Raw genomic sequence first — 22,797 nt, forward strand, 5'->3', positions numbered from 1 at the left:
AGCTCGTAAGCTGTAATCGTGTGTAGAATTAATTTTATATGTGTATCAAAAAAAGAAAAAAATCGAACCTACGAATTACTTACCCTCTTATCTTCTTTCGTCCCGGTCGATAATACAAGAAAACATTCTTTTGATTGAGACTATCAATTTTTTGCATAAGATTCTACGTGAAGTAAAAAGTACAACGTATTTCATGCCAATACGGTGGGTAATTAAATAAATTTATTCTCAGAGCTTGCCACAACATTATTGAGGGAAAGGAAATTTACAATGATACATTTCAAAGGTTAGAAAACTCCTTGTAAAATCGAACTTTTAAAAACGATTGTTTGAAAAAGTAGGTGAAAGATCTACATGAGACGGATAAAAAGAAAGAAATTGCTGCTAATGTTAGTGTGCGCCGTAATCACTGTGCGATACATCAGGAACTAAACTCATCATACTGTGACTTCGCTCATGAGTCTACACGTACGCTCTTTCTCAATTCAAAGCGAATTACCTCAAAACTACCAAAATTCGTTGACATACGATCTGTACGTGTATACAGGTTCGTTTTTTCTGAAGGGAGAGATTGAAAACTAAGAACTTTTCATATGAGTAGTCATCTAGAGGACAATCTGACAAAACTAAAATAAAACAAAACAATAAATCGAAGTCGACAAACCTGCGGTGAGAAAAGGAACAGCTACGGTAAGGTATTTTGCAACGAGAATTACCACGAACAATTTCTTTCTATGTGAAGAAAGCCCCACAAAAATACATAAATATACAATCCTTTTATAAAACACTGAAAGTAAGGTATGATAAAGTCTATGGTTATGACATATTTTGAAACACTATTGTCGATCGGCTGTATTTGTATTTTTCGGCGCGATCAAGATGAATTCTCAACTTTCCTGTATATGTTAAGTGTAATTTCAATTTTATTGCTTGCTAGGAGGGTTCAATTTATAAACAAATGGTGAATTTGGACCACCAGATAGGACAGAAATCAAGTGAAACAGTGAAGTGAAACAATTCCGAGATCCTTTTGGATAAAAAAAAAAAAAAATAATTCAAAGAAAATAGATTCAAGTCAGACGGACCGGCATTTAAAACCTGAAGTCGATGATTCCTCTGGCTATCTTAGAATCAACATATCCGCAACTTGCTTCCTTGTGCAAGCAAATGATTATGTCGATTTATGATCCCTTTTTTACTGACGGTATGTACACTACTTACAGTGTACATACACTAGAAAACGTTACACACTAGAAGCTACGCCCCCCGACCCCCCCCCCCCCCAGCGCTTCGCGTCTCCGGCGTAACGCGTTATTTCATCCTGACTGGACTATCTGGATACCGTCCAAAAAAGTTCGAGCTAACATACCCATCTTTAAACGAGCAACTGTTCGTACTCCTGGGTAGATGACAGTTGCGGCACGAAAAATTGAAGGCGTTTTTTTTTATCCCATGCGATTCACACTGCACTTCAACTGTTGAATGCCTCAATTGGGGTCATTTCAAAATCAATATTATAAACTAGGGGGTTTCGCCCCCTCACCGCTTGCTCGGTGCAACCCCCCGCAGCGCGTCGCACCCCCGCCCCCCAGGCGTTATGTGTTACCTGTTACTCGTATCGGTATCTGTATGATTTTGTATTACAGATTATGTTATAGAAATGGAATTTGGAGTGTATTTTACCACGGAGCGTATGTGTAGCTGCCAAACAACTAGAGTGATTAGAAAGTGTCGGAAAATCCGCCCAGAAGCAGTGGAATTTACACAGCTAAAAGAGTACAAGAAGAAAAAACTGCGCTTCAAATGGAGCAGGAAAATTTTTGTTCATAGAAAGTGAAATTGTTAAGTTAGATAGCCAGATTTTTCGGTAGCCATACCGAAGAAAACTTCGCTAATCTTAACCTGAGTTCGGGTTCTATGACTAAAAACTTCCGTTACTTGGAATAAAACTTTAGTGATCCATAAGAACTTGAACTTGAGACTTGTAACCAAAGATTTTTTCTCTGATGAAATAGACTCCAGATTTCACTCCTTTATGCCAGTGTAAGCGATCTACAAAGACTGGTAATATTGAAAAAGCCCTCATCTACTAAAGCACCGTTACGTAAAGATACGGTGTTTTTCCAATCTCTCAATGCCCATGAATCTTTGGTTGATGACGTTCAAGACGCATTCAAATCAAAAGGAACTATGTACAGGTGGTAAAACTCCCAATCTACGTATCTCGTTTTCTGTGTTAGAAAATGTCCATTATTTTTTTTAACAAAGAACAAATCAACATCGTCCCTTGAGGTTTTTTTTTTCAAAATTTGCCTCGCATAGAAAAGAAAAATTATGGAAGTGTTCAAGGTTTGACGTCGAGACGTAGTTTTCCACTGAAAGAAAGAGTATGACGGGAAGACTGCAACGTCGTAAACTGAGGTACCTGGTTCGGGAATCTCACCCATATATGGAGTACATTGAGTCGTAACAAGAATGGAGGAGCTGGTGCCACTTAAAGGTATTTTCCAGTCACCGAATTCCATGACTCTTGTGCGGTGCCAGGTCACCATTTCAATACATTATTGATTGTTTTCGATACACGGGTATCTGACCATCCGATGTAAACAAAGAGGGTATAAATGGTTTAATTCTCTACATCGCCGTTTTGGATCGAAAATGTATCAAAGAGGTGACCGAATTTCGGCGCACACCGGGCTTGGAACTTGTCGACCAGAACATGGCCCGAACCCACTTTATCATATCAGTGGCGTGGCGTGCTTTACGATATATCGATTGATCTGCCCTTTGAACCTAAGAAAAAGGATCGGAAACAGGATGTTCGCAGCGAACACCCTAATAATCGATTGTTTTCCATAGCTTCAAATAGGGAAGTATCGAATCGATCATGCATGTCTCGCCACTGCTTCATATCATGACTCTATGTGCTCTATGGTTTCACCGACGATATCCATTGTGACATGAGCTCCACCTTTGCATGAATTCTTACGAATCTCAGGGCTCATGTCAGAATGGACATAGTTCCTCTTGATTTAAATACCTATGTCTTAATTAAACCGAGTCTAGCAGAGAGGAACCGTCTGTTTCACGCGATAGCATGCCTGTCACCGCTTTTTTCATCCAAATAGAAGCTTTTCTAACGGTGTCCATGTTCATCTGGTTTCTTTTGGCTATAGACTCGGTCCACCCAGGGTATTTAGATTCTGACGCTATCCGGTGGCCTTTTAGCTGGATTCCTAGATTTCAATTGATTCCTTCGTTTGATTTCTTTCTGGGAGTTTCTTTCTTCTCGACTAGGTGGTTCTGCTTCTCGGTGGGGGATACCTTGGGTGACTTGGACCTGTCTCTCCGTGGACTCGTCGACTCGGCCGGAGGCAGAGCTCGTGTGTGACCGTCTCGGTGCGGTTTCAAGTGGACGGTTGTGTCTAAGTGACGGAATCTAAAACAAATACAACGACACAATAAAGACTCCTTCCCAAGTAGCATTTTTCAATGTAAAAGTTGCCACAAGTTGAAACAATGTTGGTATTCTGCCCTGCTAAGGAAGAACGCCGTATGAACATTCGAGAGTTGCCCAATTTCCCTTGATGAAACATGAATTTTTGACGACATTTACGTACATTTTTCTTTGAAATCTTCAGATATTTTAGAGTAAATTGAGTTAAAAATAGTCTGAAAATTTTGGGGAAAAATATTCACAATTTTCCTAGAAAATTCGGTTTTTATCGAAGGAAACTTGGCAACGTCTGAAGGCTCATACGGCGTTCTTCCTTAGCATGGCAGTATTAGTTGCAACATCGGTCAACTTTTGGTAGATAAGTGCCGATTTTCGGCGATCCGATCGGAAGACAAAGTTGTGACCTGCTGAGATCGCAAATTTGCTGAACCGAAGTTGTTTAAAATCTAAGATAGGCAACCAGCAATGCTTTGAAGTTGAAACATGTTTCAACTTAATTGCAACTAGTTCCAACAATGATAGGTCCTTCGGGGGAGAGAGTAGGCAATCTGCACATCAATCCATTAGTTGCAAGAATTAAACGATTTTGTTGCAAGTTGCTGCAACCTCTGCTACTTGGGTTTAAGCTCTAAGGCCTTGTCTCCACGAGACGTTTTCATGAGCTTTGGGCTACGGTCGAATCGTGGAAATGAAATTTCGGGCACCTTTTGTACTTACCGTCCCCATGGGATGGTGGATGGTGGGAAGTTCATATAACAAGTTTGCGTGGGAAGATGAATTGGTAAAATTTTCGTATTTTACCGGAGTTAAGATAATAATTCAACATGACTGAGAAAGGAGAATTTACACACAAATTTTTTGATGCTTCGCCTGAGAGTGCTCAAAGAGCTGATTTCGCGATGGTTTTTACAATTTTCTCTGATATTGGACATAGAATTAAAATAGATTTGAAAGTGAGAAAATGCACCGCCTAATGACGTCACCTTGCGGCATTTCCCATTTACACGTATGTATTTTAGCAGACTAAATTGTTTTGTCATATCTCCTCCAATAATTGTTCAATTTATGAACCAAGAGTGTCCTCGTGTTCAGTTTACTCAGTAGTTTCCACTTAAACGCGAAGTTCATCGCATTTTGGACACCTGCAAATTCTAAATTATACTTGTTTAATAAACAAACACCTGCAACAGGAACGCCCTGGTAAAAATTGGCGATAAGAGCTGCGTTTCAAAATACCATTGGAGTTCTTATAGTTGACTGAAGAGGGCGATAGAAAATCATATAGCTGGCTGTAGAAAGTGGAAAAAATCATACGGCCGGGCTACACGAAGCGATAAAAAATTATACAGCCGGGCTATAGTTCCTATCGCCGGGCTTTACACTTTATCGCCTGGTTGTCGCTTTGGAGTTGTTGGAAGTCATGAGTTGAAAAACGCAGACTCCGCGAGATTAAATATCAGAGCCTAACATAAAGCGGAGCGGCGGCGCACCGGCGCCTACAAACCTAACAGGGATACTTCACGCATTGCGCAATGCGTGAAGTATCCCTGTTAGGTTTGCAGGCGCCAATTGGTAAAATTTTCGTATTTTACCGGAGTTAAGATAATAATTCAACATGACTGAGAAAGGAGAATTTATACACAAATTTTTTGATGCTTCGCCTGAGAGTGCTCAAAGAGCTGATTTCGCGATGGTTTTTACAATTTTCTCTGATATTGGACATAGAATTAAAATAGATTTGAAAGTGAGAAAATGCACCGCCTAATGACGTCACCTTGCGGCATTTCCCATTTACACGTATGTATTTTAGCAGACTAAATTGTTTTGTCATATCTCCTCCAATAATTGTTCAATTTATGAACCAAGAGTGTCCTCGTGTTCAGTTTACTCAGTAGTTTCCACTTAAACGCGAAGTTCATCGCATTTTGGACACCTGCAAATTCTAAATTATACTTGTTTAATAAACAAACACCTGCAACAGGAACGCCCTGGTAAAAATTGGCGATAAGAGCTGCGTTTCAAAATACCATTGGAGTTCTTATAGTTGACTGAAGAGGGCGATAGAAAATCATATAGCTGGCTGTAGAAAGTGGAAAAAATCATACGGCCGGGCTACACGAAGCGATAAAAAATTATACAGCCGGGCTATAGTTCCTATCGCCGGGCTTTACACTTTATCGCCTGGTTGTCGCTTTGGAGTTGTTGGAAGTCATGAGTTGAAAAACGCAGACTCCGCGAGATTAAATATCAGAGCCTAACATAAAGCGGAGCGGCGGCGCACCGGCGCCTACAAACCTAACAGGGATACTTCACGCATTGCGCAATGCGTGAAGTATCCCTGTTAGGTTTGCAGGCGCCAATTGGTAAAATTTTCGTATTTTACCGGAGTTAAGATAATAATTCAACATGACTGAGAAAGGAGAATTTATACACAAATTTTTTGATGCTTCGCCTGAGAGTGCTCAAAGAGCTGATTTCGCGATGGTTTTTACAATTTTCTCTGATATTGGACATAGAATTAAAATAGATTTGAAAGTGAGAAAATGCACCGCCTAATGACGTCACCTTGCGGCATTTCCCATTTACACGTATGTATTTTAGCAGACTAAATTGTTTTGTCATATCTCCTCCAATAATTGTTCAATTTATGAACCAAGAGTGTCCTCGTGTTCAGTTTACTCAGTAGTTTCCACTTAAACGCGAAGTTCATCGCATTTTGGACACCTGCAAATTCTAAATTATACTTGTTTAATAAACAAACACCTGCAACAGGAACGCCCTGGTAAAAATTGGCGATAAGAGCTGCGTTTCAAAATACCATTGGAGTTCTTATAGTTGACTGAAGAGGGCGATAGAAAATCATATAGCTGGCTGTAGAAAGTGGAAAAAATCATACGGCCGGGCTACACGAAGCGATAAAAAATTATACAGCCGGGCTATAGTTCCTATCGCCGGGCTTTACACTTTATCGCCTGGTTGTCGCTTTGGAGTTGTTGGAAGTCATGAGTTGAAAAACGCAGACTCCGCGAGATTAAATATCAGAGCCTAACATAAAGCGGAGCGGCGGCGCACCGGCGCCTACAAACCTAACAGGGATACTTCACGCATTGCGCAATGCGTGAAGTATCCCTGTTAGGTTTGCAGGCGCCAATGCGCGTTTCGCGCTCTCTGCCTGCCCGCCGCGCCGCAGCGTGCCACGGTGTCTGAAGCAACTATTTCACACCAGAGGTATTGCACAATATCATAAGTAATTGAAGAAGCTCCAACATAATAGGAATGTTAGGCATCCTTTAAAAGAACGGAGCTTTCCTCGCAAAATAAATCAAAATACTGCGGCCCAAAAAGAGAGCGTTAGTCCAAAAACTCACTAAGTCCTAGCATCCGTAATCAGTAACGTTTAGCATACACTTTATCGCCAGGCTGTTGCTTAGTAACCATCGGCTATAAAAGGCCATAAGAAATTGTGTTGCCGGCTATAGAAGCTATTGGAAATCTTACAGCTAGCTGTAGGTCTATGGTATTTTGGAACACAGATTCTACTGCAAATTTTTTACCAGGGCGACAATATATCACATGATTTACTTTCACTTCTTCCTCCTCTCTCAGTCAGTTAGGTCCTCTACAGGGACTGGTTTGTACTACGATTGATATGGAGTTAGTCAATAACTGTCCCAACTTCGCAAGGGAGACTTTTCCCTTAGAAAAATCCCATGAAAACGTCCCATGAGAAATAGGTCTTACACAAAGAGGAAAATTTTCGGTTATTCGAATCGTTAAGTTTGGTTGGTAAAAAGGTCGGTTTTCGTGACGGAGGCCTTAGTCCTCCAAGCAGGGTTGTCATATTGAATGGTATAATGTGGATATTTTATACGGGTTAAATAGGAGAGAGAGCTGATTTTCAGCACTTTCTGTTAACAATGCAAGACTAAAAGGAAGCGCATATTGCATTGATTGGTTCGTAAATCGGACGATGTTTTCTCTCGATGTTAAACTCAGGCATGTTCTTCAAACAAAGTGACTACACATGAGACAGCATTGAGAAATAGGTACTATTACATTGTTCCAAACGATGAAACACGTATATTTTTATGGAGATCTATTCTCATCTTCGTAAGCACTTAATTGTTTCTAGACGACGCACTACATGCGCCGGAAATATTTAAATACCGCACATTTGCACCATATTGTTCGTGTACTCAACGCTTTTACGAACTACAACTCCCTGCCCGAAAAGGTGCGATTTAGGAATTCCGTCTTTAATGACGGCAAATACGTCGAATTTTTGAGATCTCGACTCATGGTTTAATATGACTCATTTGACACACATTGCACTGACTTGCAGACTCATTCAGACGAGTGTTTTCATGCACATCGATGGGTTATCTAAATACAATCCGAAGAGAGGAAGTTTGAGTGAAGGGAGGGATGTGTGAAATAGAAAACTTAAAAATTATATCAAAGCATGTATGAGAAGGAACCAGACCAATCCTAGAAGATAAAACCTGTGACATACATGAAAAGAGATGCTGCTTCCTTCATCTCAAATCTAAAAGGCAAGAAGAGGGTGATAGCTTTGAGCCGATAGAAAGCAGTTTTGAGTGTGCATCTAAATTCTCTACGTAGCACAGTTTTTAGAAAAATGATTATCTAGCCATTTTTAAGGGATCATTGAAAACAAAAATTTATTTAAATTAATCGAACGAGGAACCAAAATTTAAAGTTAGTATTTTTTAAGGTTAGCTAAGAAAATGTAAATTGCACGAGCTGAGTCCTTCAGTGCTGAGGACGCTTACGTAAAAAAAGGTTGTCATGCAGCTGCTCATTGGGTCGATTTATTTTAGATGAGCGCAATTTATTAGACGATCATTAGATTACAGTTTATGGGAAGTCTTCATACAGAAAAATAATAAATTAAATTCGTTAGCTCTCGGTTTTGTTTTTGCTGGAATTTCATCATCGCGTTAATGTTGACCCACATAAATCACGTTTACAAGGACGGATGTGTTATTTGAGAACCAAGAAATCCGCAAATCCATATTACTCTGCTTACATTATTTTTTCGGCTTTTTCTCCTAAATTTTACTTTACGTTGATCAGATCTACCTTTATTTTTTTGGAAGTATTTTTTCGCCACATCGAATGTAACTAGACATTATGAAGCTCACTAAAGAGCTTTTCACTACGAGAGAAAGTTCATTACCTCATCATGACATTTGGAGTCTCGCCTTGGAATAGAAATGCAAGAGGCCAACTGATCCAGGTAGCACTGAAATGAAAGAAAATGAATTTTGAAAGTAAATGACTATTTCCCTTGATCTCAAAAAAGCAGACGAATCAAGGTCAAACTCTAAACCACCCACAATTTGATTATGCATGCTTTCATCAGAATGAAGAAAAGGAGAATTTAGGGCTGGTTTGAAAGAAATATAGGTAGTGATTGATTAGGGATGAAAAAGAACATGCGGCAAATCATGGAGAGTAGAAAGTTTGACGATGATCCCCCTCTTCTTTATCTGCACAAGGGAATGATATAGATAATAGGACTTCACAGACAAAAGAAAACAAATAAAAAAACGAAAAAGCAAATCGGAGCAAATGACATGCAGCCAGCAGCAACAGCACTTTCACGTCACTACAATTCGGACATAACAACATGACAACCCAAGCAAAAGGAGAATATCCTCCATTCTTTTTCTTGTCTTTCGCGTCTAGTAAAATTGATTACGGGGGTAGCTCTGCAGGAACTCAATTTAATATGTCACATTTGTGCATTAAAGACACATTCATTTGATCAGAGAGGGGGAAGGTGTGGGCTGATTCAGGCACGGTCGGCACAAACCGCATTTTAGCGCCTACAAGACTCCAGGACTACTTCATGCATTGCGCCAAACAGCACGGTTAGCCCGGACGCACATTAGCGCCTACAAGACTCTGAGAATACTTCATGCATTGCACCAAACGGTGCGGTCGGCTCAAAGCGCATAGTACAGGACTCTAAAAACACTTCACGCACAGCGCGTTTACTACATTGCTCACTTTAATCGGTGAAGATTCGTAATTTCTTAGTGCTGGACCTACCGCGGTGTACACATTTTCGACTTGTGTACAGATTTTACACCTCTGAGTGGCACATTAGTGTATTGAGTCATTGACGTCGGAGTTAGTCCGTCTTTTTCTGATCGACTGTCGTTACAACGTGAACTTTTCTATATAACGCGGAAATCGGCCGCTACTTTGAGTCCTTATTATAGAGAAGATTACTGCACATGTTTTCAGCTTCAGATTATTACTTTTCCACCGCAGATTTTCATTGCTCGTACTTAAAAGCAGAAATAAAATATTTTTGATATTTGAGGTAGCCACCGGAAATTTTTGAATGAGTTAAGTAAACTTCACTCATCTCGGGAATGTGTGTACAATACTCGCATATTTACATGGTTGATGAGCAAATTAAAATCGAAAACACAGGAAAATGCGGAAACGAGGCTAAAATACAAAATACACAGGCAGGACTTTTCGGTGCCTTACGGCACCATTATCAACTGCTAAAAGAGAACCAAAAATAAAAAAGAAATTGAAATAACAATCCAACAAACGGCGTAACATGTTTGTTGTATTTCGTGCCTTGTTGTTAATTTTGTTATCACTGCAGTCTCATTCCAATACCAATTTCAACATGTAACGCCGTTTGTTGGATTTTTATTTTAACTTCTTTTTTATTTTTAATTCTATTTTAGCAGTTGATAATGGTGCCGTAAAGTGCCAAAACGTCCTGCCTGTGTATTTTGTATTTTAGCCTTGTTTCCGCATTTTCCTGTGTTTCCGATTGTCGTTTCCGTTTCGGGCTGCTTCTACAAGTCTCTTTGTTTCCACTGAGCAAATTACTGTGAATTTTCTCGACATTACATTTTCGTGACAAAATACTAATTTGCACAAGTTTGTCAAACAGGGTTTTCTATGCGGAAGAAATTGCTCAACATGTTGCCCATCAATCATAATTGGGCGGAAAGTAGTGTTAATCTTTGGAAATGACTTCCACACTACGGGGAGTCTATAAGGCAAGGTGAGCCGGGAAATTTATAATCATCTGCCCGCATTTCCGGCTCAAAGAAAGGCGTGGATATTGCTGGACACGGCAGGAGCAACAAAATGCATATAAACTTGTTTTATGACGACATTAAAGGGTGCGGTTTTGATGCCCTACAGGTTCGAATTTTTACAAGGAGACGATTCGTTCCGTGAAGCGTTAAAGTTAACGAGGATGAATGGACATGGTGCCCTCTGTTTACCATATTTTCATCAGTATACTCACAGGAAGGCCAAACATATGTATTTACACGATGACTGAATGAAAGGCCAAAGTTGCAGAAAAAAGAAAAAAAAATAAATTTTCAACACGATAAGACGTGAATGAAAAAATTGACAAAGTTGCCAAATTTTGTGATATGATACGATATTGTATTTACGGCGATTCGAGAGTCGGAAACTTTGAGTCGAAATTACACGGGATAAATCGCACGCCAGTTCAGTTATGCAGTTTCACAAAATGTAAATAATTTTTTGTTTGATAATTCTGTATCATAAACTTTTACTTTGTGCGTTTCAGTGGAAAAATTCGACGAACACGTAATTTTAAATTGGTGTGGAATGCTCAAAGCATGACGAGAACTTAGGTGCGGATCTAACGAGACAACTTGGAAGCGAGGTTGCCATCGTGTAGAGCAAACTTTTGTTTTGCAACTTTTAAATGGACAATTTGACGACAACGCAACTTGACAAAACTGGCAAAAGCTCAAAGTATAGTGGAAACTCGTCTGCAGACTCTGGCGGGAAGCTTTTAAGACTTACGTTGGCGTGGTGGGCTCCTCGCTGGGCTCATCCTCGATGATGTCATCGATCTCACTCGCCGAGAAGCGATTTGAGAAGCGTGACGAAGTGGGGTGTGCCATCGTTGGGTTGTAGATTTTTGGGTCGCTCACCATTCGGACGAAGAAGGACCGTTTGTAGGCTAGATCCTTTTTCCTCTTCACCATCTCAGACACCTCGTCCGAGACAATCTGTACAGAAAATTTGAAGTTAATATTATATTAAATGTTTCTCGGTGGCTGTAGGCTCTTCTACTGGAGTAAAAGCCACTAAAATATAAAAAAAAAAGAATTTTGAGGTTATATTTTCAGTAGACTTATATGTACAGTTTCATGATTGATGAGAGGATTCATAGATGAAGGCGTTCAGTGACTATTTTTTCTCTCTTTTCTTCTTCTTTTTTCTCTTCTTTGTTTTTTTTTCCTTTTTTCTTTTTTTCTTTTTTTAATTTTTTTCTTCTTTTAATGAGATATCTTATGTGGCAGAGGCTCAAAAAATGGTTCATAAAAATATTTAAAAATTGTAAAAAAAAAGTGTTAGTGGGTGGATTTTAAAACACCCACCGTTTTTTAATTTAACAACCCCGTGAGAATTGTAACATTGAAAATGCCGGCAGATATTGTTAAATATTATAATGAAGCTGCACACATACGATCTTTAAAAAGCTTGCTCAGCTTTTTTAGGAATTCTTTAAATTTATAATATTTAGCAAAATATTCTTTGCCTCTAGTTTTATTACAAGTAGGTATTTAATATTACTTTAGCTGTTAGAATGTTTAACCTTCGCGTGTTTTTTCAAATTCCATCGCTTTTCCTATAGTTAAATTTTAATTGCTTACGAGTCTCTGGCTGCAAAAAGCAGTCACTTAAAGTACAATTGGACGCATTTATTCTAAAAAGAGCTATGATGCGCGCAAACTCTATGCACATAGTTCCTTTTAGCATAAATACATCAAATTTGTTTCAGGGTGTGCTACTCAGACACATCAAGCACTATAACTCCTAAAGTTCATTTCAATACGTCAATATTCGAGTTGAAAGTTTATTTGTTCGTAAATCTATTTAACTTTTTGGCTTGAAACGCATTTTCTTCAAAATATCTTAACTTTTTCATCTCTAATATCCTTAACAAATTATAAAATGGGGAAATTAGCAGTCAGCGGGGATGAAAGGAACGACGAAAAGCTGAAGTAAATTAGTGGCAATATGGCAGTAATGGATGCAGCAATGCACGCGTTCTTATTTTTTGGTAGATAAGACGAAAAATTGGAAAGAGGGCCGATAAGCATACTGTTAACTTTGAAAGTGCAGTCGAACCGTTAGAAAACATAGCCATTCTTGTTTTGGAATAGAATTACCTATTAAAAGCACGGAAACAATTGTAGGTCAAATTAAAGAGAAGCAGAATACAGCACAGAAAAACGATACTTTAAGGGTTTGAAGTAACACTTACGCTGTGCAGATTCTTGTGGATTTTTGAGCTATGAGACTTCTCACATCAGTTTTCTCGAGACTTGTTTATTTTCCGATCAAAACAAGTACTGCACTCGTTATTAATTCCTGGGAACCGTAATCTTAGGCATGAAAATTTACTATTTCAAGAGAATATTAGCGTCGCCAAAATAGCTGCGTACATCATTGGATCTCCATATTTAGAATAACGCGTAGTCTTAAAGTTGAAAAAGTTTTTAATCGATTAAAAGTTAATACGAAAGTGCTGTATAAAAGAGGCATCATTTACTTATCACCCAATAAATGCCCTGGTAAAAATAAGCCATACAAATTACCTATAGCCCGGCCATAGGAAAAATCCTATGGTAAATTGAAACATGGCCTTTTGGCGATAGGAATTTTCTATAGCCGGCGATTGAGAATTCCTATGGCTGGCTGTAGGAATTCTCAATCGCCGGCTATAGAAAATTTAGGGGTTCGCAGCTAGGGGATGGTGGAAAAGGGATAATTGTGGAAATAAATTTTGAAACCATGAAAAATAATAATAATGAAACTACTGGGACGTAATTTACCCGATTTTGAAGATTAGACATTTTTACCTACCTTAGGGATTGAACCCGGGACCTGCCTGACACAAACCGAAGACCCTAACCATTAAGCTATACCAGATGCTGCCTTCATGTGACGCAAAACCGATATTTAACGTCGATTTGAACGGGAAACTAGGATATTTTCAATCTGCCTGGATTTGTCCGTGTATTTATTTTACTTTTTACTTTACTATATTTTTTAAATTTATTTTATCGTTTTACTTGATTTATTTCCTTGCTGACTCTATTTTTTTCTTCACTCTATTTTATTTTTTCAAGTACTTCATTTTTTTTCTTAAATTATTTACTTCTTATTCCCTTATTTTGTTTTATTTTTTACTGTAATTTATTTTAATACTTCATCATGTTTACTTTTTAAATTCATTCTATTCTTTAACCTCATTTAGTTTCTTCCCTTATACTTTATTTTTTCTTCACCTCATTTTATTACTCCATCTCCTTGCTCCCTCTAATTTTTTACTTCAATTTAGTCTTTGACTTCATTTTATCATATATTTAATTTACTTTATTTGATTTCTCTTCTGTTGTCTCTGTAATTCTATTATTTCTGCTACTCTATTATTTCCACTATTCTATTCTATTATTTTACTTATTTAAACTTTAAATTTTTCATTTTCATCATTGGATTGGTAGGCCTAAAGGGAAGAAGAGACAGTATATAGCGCTAGTGCGAGAGAGAGATATCCTAGGTGCGCGTGACTTTGGGCCCAACTGAAGCTCCGGTGCGGAGTGCTTTGCGCACTCATGCAACACATCTCAGCACCTATGCGCTGAATCTCACTCCCCTGTTCATTCTCAATCCGGATTTTCCGTTGGACGGAATCAACGATTTTTATCAGTGTATATGGCCGATTCAAATAAAAAAAAATCAAAATCAAATCAAATTTTGGAAAAGTAAGAATTATTGAGAAAAAATTGAAGAAAAATATTTTTAGAAAAGAAACCAGGATAGATTCACTGGCGCTTATGATGATTTTCGAAAAAAATTACTTTTTTAATTGCCCCTCGTGCACACGCGTATTTCCAATCGCCGGATACTGAACATTCTGTTGCCGGCTACAGATGGCTGTTTTGGCAGCGGATGGTTATTGCCGTTATCCACAAGTGGCCAGCTATTGAATGTCCTATCGCTGACTATTCACGGCTAACGCCGGCTGCAGAACGTTCTATCGCGGCCATTCGTGGCTATCGCTGGCTGTAGAACTTTCAATCGCCGCCTGTAGAACTTTCTCTCGCCAGCCATACGTGGCTATAGCCGGCGATTGAGCCTTCTATCGCCGGCCATTCGAGGCGATAGAGTTTTTTATCGCCGGCCATAAGGGCGATAAGAAAATCCTATCGCCAGCTATAAAAGCTATAGAAAATCCAACAGACGGCCATAAGATTTCTCTATCGCCTTTATGGCTTATTTTTACCAGGGTGATTAAATAATTAAATTTTCTTAAGACGGAATCGTTGGCAGTTTATGCGTATACAAATTATATGGGTACCACTTTCTTTTAAAAATGTATAAAAACTGATCCTTATAAAATCGTATAAAATCGAGCACCATCGTTAAAATTAAAGCTAATGGATACATATAAATACTGTAAAAAAGGAAAAATGTGGTATAAAATTGCCACAATTTTTAATGACTTAGTGAAAAAATGCCTAGTCGTAAAATATTTGCTTGTTCTCCATAACTAAAGCATGTGCGTATAAATGTATGAAACGAATATATTATGAGTGTTGTCTGCAGGGACTCAATATTTTAAGCAATATTAGAAATGAGAGTTACATGTTGATATTATAAAATACAGCAGGAAATGAAAGAAATGGATCGTTTAGCTGGGGACCCCGACGGTTTTAGGGAGAAATTCATAGAAACGAGGACATAGACTAAGAATCAGGTAGAATTTCACCTCCTCTTGAATAAGCGATTCCTTCAGTGTTCGTTCACCATACTCCTTGATGATTTCCCAGGCATAGTCTATGGAGAAGAAAAGGGGAAAAAAGGTTATTAGATAATAAATTGATTTAATAACCCTAACAGGGTGGTCCAAAAGTCTCGCCCACCACCAGGAAAACTTTTTTTTTGCCAAGTTAACTAGGTATTGAATTTAAACTTTGGGAGTATTGTTTGTCAAAAGTTTGAACTGTGAAAAAAGGTAGGATTCGCCCAATCGCCCTTACTCCATAGGGTGTGACCAAAATTTAGAAGGGCCCAATAGGAGCCGCAAGGATGGGTATTTTGAGTTAGAAAAATCTTCAAAGTTTCAACTCGACACTAAAATTAACGAAGAAAAATGATCAGGGTGTAAAGGTACTTTTGGTTAACCTTGCAGAAATTAACTAATTATTATACTTTGCCCTCGTTCTGTTATCAAAGTGCGTTAAATCAGGTAATATTCCTGAATAGAAAATTCAATTGGCTTCAGAGTTAACACCATCGGTTATGCATGTGTTGTATCTACAAAAAAGTATCTAAAACAGCGAACGCTTCCATACGTGAATGAGAGTCACGAAATATTTGAACAAGTTCCCTTTGTCAATAATCACATTCAAATGTGTTTTTTGGTCTTTTCCATATTATCTTTCTTTCATTAATTTAGACATGTTTTAAGGAAAATAAAACAACTTTTCTTTGGAGGTTTACCTATATCGTCCTGGGTTTGGTCATGGGCTACGACACAAAATCTTATGATGAATTTATCATTGACTTTTGAAGGAACCATGTGCAGTTTTCCGGAATCGTTAATGGCTTCCAAAAGTTTCTGATTCATTTTATTGACGGATTCTATTGTCATTCCCTGGTTGCCAACCAGTCGGAAACACACTAAGCCCAGCTGAAAAACAAAACGGAAGTCGAAGTCAACTGATATCACTGCTTCCTTAATATTTCGATTGAAAACTTAACACTCTTTCGATACTTGATTAATAAACGCTTACTCTGTAAATTTTAGTGAATGACTTCCTAAATACAATTCTGTGAGTATCGGATTTTTTTATGAATCTTCCAAAAGACCGCATACATTACTAGGAACGTTCACAATGTTCGATCTACATCTAAGAACATTTTTTAAAATATCTTTCTGTAATTAAGAATGTTTTTCAAGTTATCTTCCGATGGTCAAGAATATTTTTTGAAAAAAATTAATTTTTGTCCGAAAATATTTTCATAAATTCCTGTCTGGGTAAAATATATTTCTCTATTCTCTTGCAAAAATATTTGTTAAATTATCTTCCTACATGTCATGAAGTTTTCAAAAATGCAGATAATATATGTGTCCATCTCCAGTCCATCTCTAGTGCGTATACTTCCTACCTTGCTAAAGTCTCAACAAATTTTTGTCTCGTTATGATATATTTTCTATTTTTAATATTTGATGGTTTTATTAAACTTTTTGTGCTTTTTTATAACATTCTGAATCTAAGAGAAGATGATTGCAAAATGGTTTACCTTGACTTCATTCGATATTTCAAATCTGGAATCGGCCAAGACAAGTTTCTCGAATCGTTTGGCCAACTCGCAGTGATGTCTTATATATTTTTGGAGGCCGGAAATCCCGTAGGTGCGAAGAACGAACCAAAGTTTCAAGGATCTAAATCTCCGACTGAGAGGGATTTGCCAATGTCTATAATCTATCGCACCCTCAAATCCGTGCTTTAAGTAAACCGGGTTTACCACCAGCGCGCTGGTCAGTTTGTACCTATAAAATCGTAAAATTTTTCATTGAATCGTCTGATTATCATTACTTTATTGTTATTATTTCGAGTAGCGAATGTACTATACCTCACCTCTGGCGAAAAAAATCCCATAGCCAGAATTATTGTCCCTTGTCGAGAGACGAAATACGAGTTATAATTATGTCGACTCCTACGTCGCTCAAATGATGTAAAACGTGGTTTCTCACTCACAGATAGAAAACTTATGTTATATCTTCGAAAAGACCGTGACATTGCTCAATTTTTCCACATTTATTGCAAGTCTGACCAACTAAGGCTTAGTAAACTTGAGATATTTGTAATTGGATGAAACTAAGCACCAGGGGAATACTCAGACAAGAGCTCTGAAAAAACGCAAACGTGTAACAGCTCAGGACTCCTGACATATGTCGGATGGCGACGCATTAGGAATTGGAAGATAAAGAAAGGAAGAGGAGGGAGAGAAAGAAGGGGAGGAGAGAAAGAAGGGGAGGAGAGAAGAAGAGGTGGTGGGTGATGCAGGAGACGAGAAAGAATCAAAGAGGGGAAAAGAAGGAGAAGAAAGAGAAGAAGAGAAAGGAAACGACGAAAAAAATAAATCGTTCTTCTTATTCCTCTTTTTCTTCCTTTCTTTTGTTCTTCTTTTTTATTTTTCTTTCGTCTCTTTTCTTTTTGCTTTCTTATTTTATTGTTTTTCTTATTTTCAGATTTTCCTATTTTCCTTCTTTTTATTCTTATTCTTCTTCTTCATTTCGTTCATTTTCCTCTCCTTTCTCTTCTTCTTCTCTTCTTCTTTTCCTTCTTCTTATTCTTCTTCTTCCATTTCTGCTACTTCTTCTCCGTCTCCTCCTCTATTTTCTCTCGTTTTCCGATTTCGTCCTCATTCGACGTACGTTAGGCATTCGACGAGCTGTTTCTGAGAGTAGGATCCATCAATGCGAATTACAGCACTGAAAGCCGCGCTAAAGTTCGGCGGTAAGTCACGCTCGAGGATAAATGAAAAGACAAACGCGTAGCAGAGCCTGCTGAGAAAAGACCTCTGGCAATTTTCCATACCGTCGGAGATTGGAGGAAAATCATATAAATATCACTTTTAGAGAGAGCAAAGGCGGAGGCGGCGGCGGCGCGGCGGAATGAACTTACCGGTTCTTAACCCAGAGGCAGGAGCAGTCGAAGCAGGTGAGGAGCCACTTGTTGGTGTTGGTGCTGATCGAATCAGCGAATTGGACCCCTTTGAGGTAGGAGCGGAACTCCGGGCAGACGAAGGCGGCCCCGGCGTAGGCGGCGTCGATGTGGAGCCACACCGTCGGGAACTCCCGGCAGACCAACCCGATCTCCTCGACGTTGTCGAACGAGCAGACCGACGTCGTCCCCAGCGTCGCCGCCACGTAGAACGGGATCATCCCCATCGCTTGGTCCTGCATCATCACCTGTCCGAATGAAAACATGGTCGGGGTCACTTCAACGGAAACTGGCTGATGAACTGGACGTATTTATGCTAAAAGGAGATATGTGCAAGTGGAAAGATGGGGTGTGCTCGTTAGTTGGGTCATAAGAAACAATGTAAAAGTGGATATAGCTCCTTTTGAGAAAATTGAAAAGCGGGATTTGACATTAAATAAAAAAAGGCTAAGCGCCAAAATATGCTAACTCATGAGCCGCGGGCATGGCAAGAGAGCGTTGTGGACAGGGCTCATGAGTTAAAGACGCCGGACGGCGATCCCGATCCCGAAACCGTCACCGCACTCACCGCTGACGTCACTGGCGCTTTATATTCCCCATTCATTCTTATAGCCCGACCACTAACGAGCACACCCCATCTTTCCACTTCCACATATCTCCTTTTCGCATAAATACGTCCAAATGGCTGATCATTCTGCCGTGCAACGCAAAAACGCTGTAAACGCCATTTAACATTCTTTGGAAACGATGCATCATGGTAAATAAACTTGTGTACCTCGGAACAATGTTTTTACAGAATTTTTTTGCAAATACTATCAAGAACTTAACCTGAAAATTTGAGGTGCATGGGTAAAACAGTCTCTGTTTTATGAATTATTAACTACCAAAAAACGCGGGAAAATCTTGATGGATTTACGGCGTTCTTGCTTAGCGAGGTAGTATTGGAGTTGATAGACATAGATGTGGACAAACATGATAAGCAGAGGCTTGGCGTGAATTGCGATGTATCGATTGTTATGCCATTTAAACCTATGGCAAAGAATCGATTATTTAGGTGTTCGCTGCGAACATCCTGTTTCTCGATCCGTTTCCATAAGTTTAAATGGCATAATAATCGATATATCGCAATTCACGCCCCGCCACTGATGATAAAGGGAAAATGGAGCGATCCTATTTGAATCGACGTATGCGAAAACGTCCGATGCCCAAGGCAGTGTTTCAGAATTTGAGTGTACAATTTCGTTGTAACTTAACGACACAAGGATAGTTTAAGACGTTAGGAATGTAGAGCAATTTCATAAATAATCCCTCAAGTGTAATTAAACGTTTACAAAAGAGATCGATCCTATTCATCAGTCCTGGAGAGCTCTTTTAGACATTTAAATGTGAACTAGGGACCTAAGGCCGCTACGCGGCTAGCAACCACTGAAAAAACTACACGTAAAAAATCGTAGAGCAACCATATTTGAGTCTTTTAAGAGATTAATGAATTCACAACCCGACGGGTGCACCCGAAAAAAAGCGTATATTTGTCTCAGATTGCAACTTTATGCACCACTTTTATGTTTAGTTTCTAATAAGTGTTTTCAAAGAGCTACACACAGTTTTCTGAGAAGTTTCCGCGAATTTACCTATATGATGTTAAATAAAAGTATTGAAAATTTCGACGAGACATTTGCGTTCGTTCTATTTTCTTTTAATGTAACTAAAAAAAATTAAATATCTACCTAATTTCAGAATCCTTAAATGAGGATACACATTTTCCCTTTAATTGTGATAAAAACTAGAGCAGCAAGTCAAGAATGATGACACGCAGTCATACAGCATTTCTACAGTCTTGCAGGCCCTAATATGCGTTTCACGTTAACTAACCGACTGTACTGCGTTTGGCGCAATGCGAGAAGTATTCATGCAGTCTTGTAGGCGCTAATACGGGCCGTGCGCCGACCGCGCCGTTTGGCGCAATGCGTGAAGTGTTCCTAAAGTCTTGCAGGCGCTAATATACGTTCAACGCCGGCCGCACTGTGTTTGGCGCGATTATTCTACCGCAAGTTCGAATAATCGGGGCATCGAATAATGAAGCATATAAGGTCCATGTTGTGTCTCGACGCCGTATGAGCAATCCAACGTTGCCTCGTTCCTCCCGACTAAATATTTCTTCCGAGAAAAGTTAGGAAAGTTTTTTTATTAATGCGTATTCAATCTTTTCACTTCATTTATCATCAGAGGGCAAGACATCGATGACTTGTCAACAAACTAACCTGTACTAGCGTTGACATTAAAATGCGTTTATTTTTCAACTGTTTTCTGTTATGCCAAACTTCTACCTTAAATTAACTTCATTTTAAACTCGCGCATTCCTGTTGTAGATATTAAGGTTTCTATTCGCGCAACCTTTGTGCCTTTATCGCGCAATCCTCATATATTTTCTTAGACCTTTCGCGCAATCCTGGATTACCGAGAGAAGAATGAGCTTCAATTTCGCCCTAAAGATAAACGATATATCGCAACTTTCAGTTACTTCAATCCTCAAAGCCGACTTTCCCATTGGTAGTAATGATACAATGGACGTATTTATGCTAAAAGAAATTATGTTGCACGGAGCTCCTAAACACATGGTATGCTTTCGGTGTAAATATGTCCAAATCATGTTGCATTAGATTGAAATAGCGACTGGAGTCGATGTTTTTATCCCTAGATCCACATTTTAATCAAACTTTATGGAGCCGTGAACATGGCAAATAACAACTTCAAACAGCTTTTCTTCTATAGGGCTCTATGGTTTTTGCAATGAATCCTTCAAACCACCATACATCCAGTTATAGATAAATGTAGTTAAATCCAGTAAAATGAAAAATGTCATTAAAATCCAGTTATGTTGGTTATTTTTTGTAGTTCTTTTGTGATTGCTACTGTCCCATGCATAAGCACCATCAATCAATAAAAACTGTTCTAATTATAGCAGTTAATTTCGAGTTTTTTGGCATTAAGGTCCTATCTCCGGTGGACGGCCACACCTGTCTTACGTAAAAATGTGTGCCTACCTCTCTCAACGCAGCTCCTCTCAAACTATTGTGCTCATCTGGTTCAACAATTTTGAGCTTGACGAAAGCCATCATCGCCCCTTTCTCAACGCAGGAGTGAGCTTCTCTCGAGCAGTACGCGATGAGCTTTGAAAGTAGGACTCCTTCGTCGATGAACGGGTGCTGTGCCTTCAGATTTTTTATAGCGTGTGCTCTTGCTGAGATCATGGTGGTTAACACAATTTCGCTCGTAGATCCCTGCAAACAATAGCGAACTTAAAACAATATTTTGTGGCGGGAAATTTTATAGCGTGTGATCTTGCTGAGATCATGGTGGTTAACACAATTTCGCTCGTAGATCCTTGCAAACAATAGCGAACTTAAAACAATTTTTTGTGGCGGGAAATAGGCTCCATTTTTAAGAGGTTCAAGGAAAATTTCCTCCAGCACTCATGCATATTTGACTGATTTGGTGCGACATTGTAAATAGATTCATTTTTTAGCTTAGTGGTAGATTTCATAATTTAGTCGCACCATTCCGTTTCTTGTGAAATGGAATGATGTAGTTGCTGAGATTTGAAACCCTGGATCTTACCTAAACTTCATCGTCAAAAATTTTACTTTCACGTAACTTTTTATATCATCTGAAGTAAATCAGCTCTTGGTTCCACTGACTCTCAAGGTAGCTCGCTCTTTAATACTCATACGTGAAAATTTACTCTTTTTGTGCTTTCTTCATTTTTTATTTTTTGGCAAAATTAATTTTATCCAAAAAGAAACCGGCGAGAACTTATCGAGGAAAGCTATCTTGACTTAGAAGATCCTCAGGCATTTTTATCATTTCCCATTCAGTACACAAATCTAAGAGTTCATGCTCGAGGATATTTCAAAATTTACAAAATGAAAATATTACAAACTTTGTAGAATATAAGCCTCCGAGAATTAAAAATTAAAAACTCCCTGAGAAGATCTTCAGAACTCTGATATCAACGATGAACGACGACGATGCGTATCTCTAAGTGCTTTTTAAGAGTGCAAATACTTTTAAGGACAGAACCATGCCAATCATCAACACAGACAAATAACCCAATACATCCCCCCACCACCCCCCCCCTCATTATCACAAACCCATCATTACGCTAATCCACCCACTCCTAAACCCAAATCAACTCTAACAATCCCTTATATCAAATCCTCCCAACAACATTACCCCCTCAATCCCCCCCCAAAAATTCCCCCATCCCCCCCCTTCCACCGCTCAACCTCTAAACCCTATCCAATCTCCTTAATAAAACTCCCCAAATATCAACATCCCCCCGATACCTCCCACCATTCATCAAACTTCAAAACCAACCTCCTTTAAACCTCTCTACACACACCCCTCCCCCATTCCACCCCATAATAAATCCAAATAATCCTACCCCAAAAACCTACCCACCCTAACACATACTCCACCCCAACTTCTCACCACACCAACCCTTTCCAACCACCTCAAAACCATAAAACCAAAATACACCCACCC

General features: G+C 38.9%; 1 protein-coding gene across 1 annotated transcript; it reads right to left on the reverse strand.

Moving 5' to 3' along the window:
• Positions 1-189: 189 nt before the first annotated feature.
• Positions 190-21,530, reverse strand: LOC109044218 (Tyrosine decarboxylase 2). The gene is made up of 8 exons (XM_072297928.1): positions 21,297-21,530; positions 18,214-18,500; positions 16,826-17,075; positions 16,022-16,211; positions 15,288-15,355; positions 11,306-11,514; positions 8,658-8,723; positions 190-3,439 (listed from the first exon to the last, which is right to left on the reverse strand). The coding sequence occupies exons 1-8, from the start codon at positions 21,501-21,503 to the stop codon at positions 3,244-3,246; spliced, it is 1,473 nt and encodes a 490-aa protein (XP_072154029.1). The 5' UTR covers positions 21,504-21,530; the 3' UTR covers positions 190-3,243.
• Positions 21,531-22,797: the final 1,267 nt, after the last annotated feature.

The sequence above is a fragment of the Bemisia tabaci genome, chromosome 3 (genome assembly GCF_918797505.1).
Source record: "Bemisia tabaci chromosome 3, PGI_BMITA_v3".
Classification (NCBI taxonomy): Eukaryota; Metazoa; Arthropoda; class Insecta; order Hemiptera; family Aleyrodidae; genus Bemisia; species Bemisia tabaci.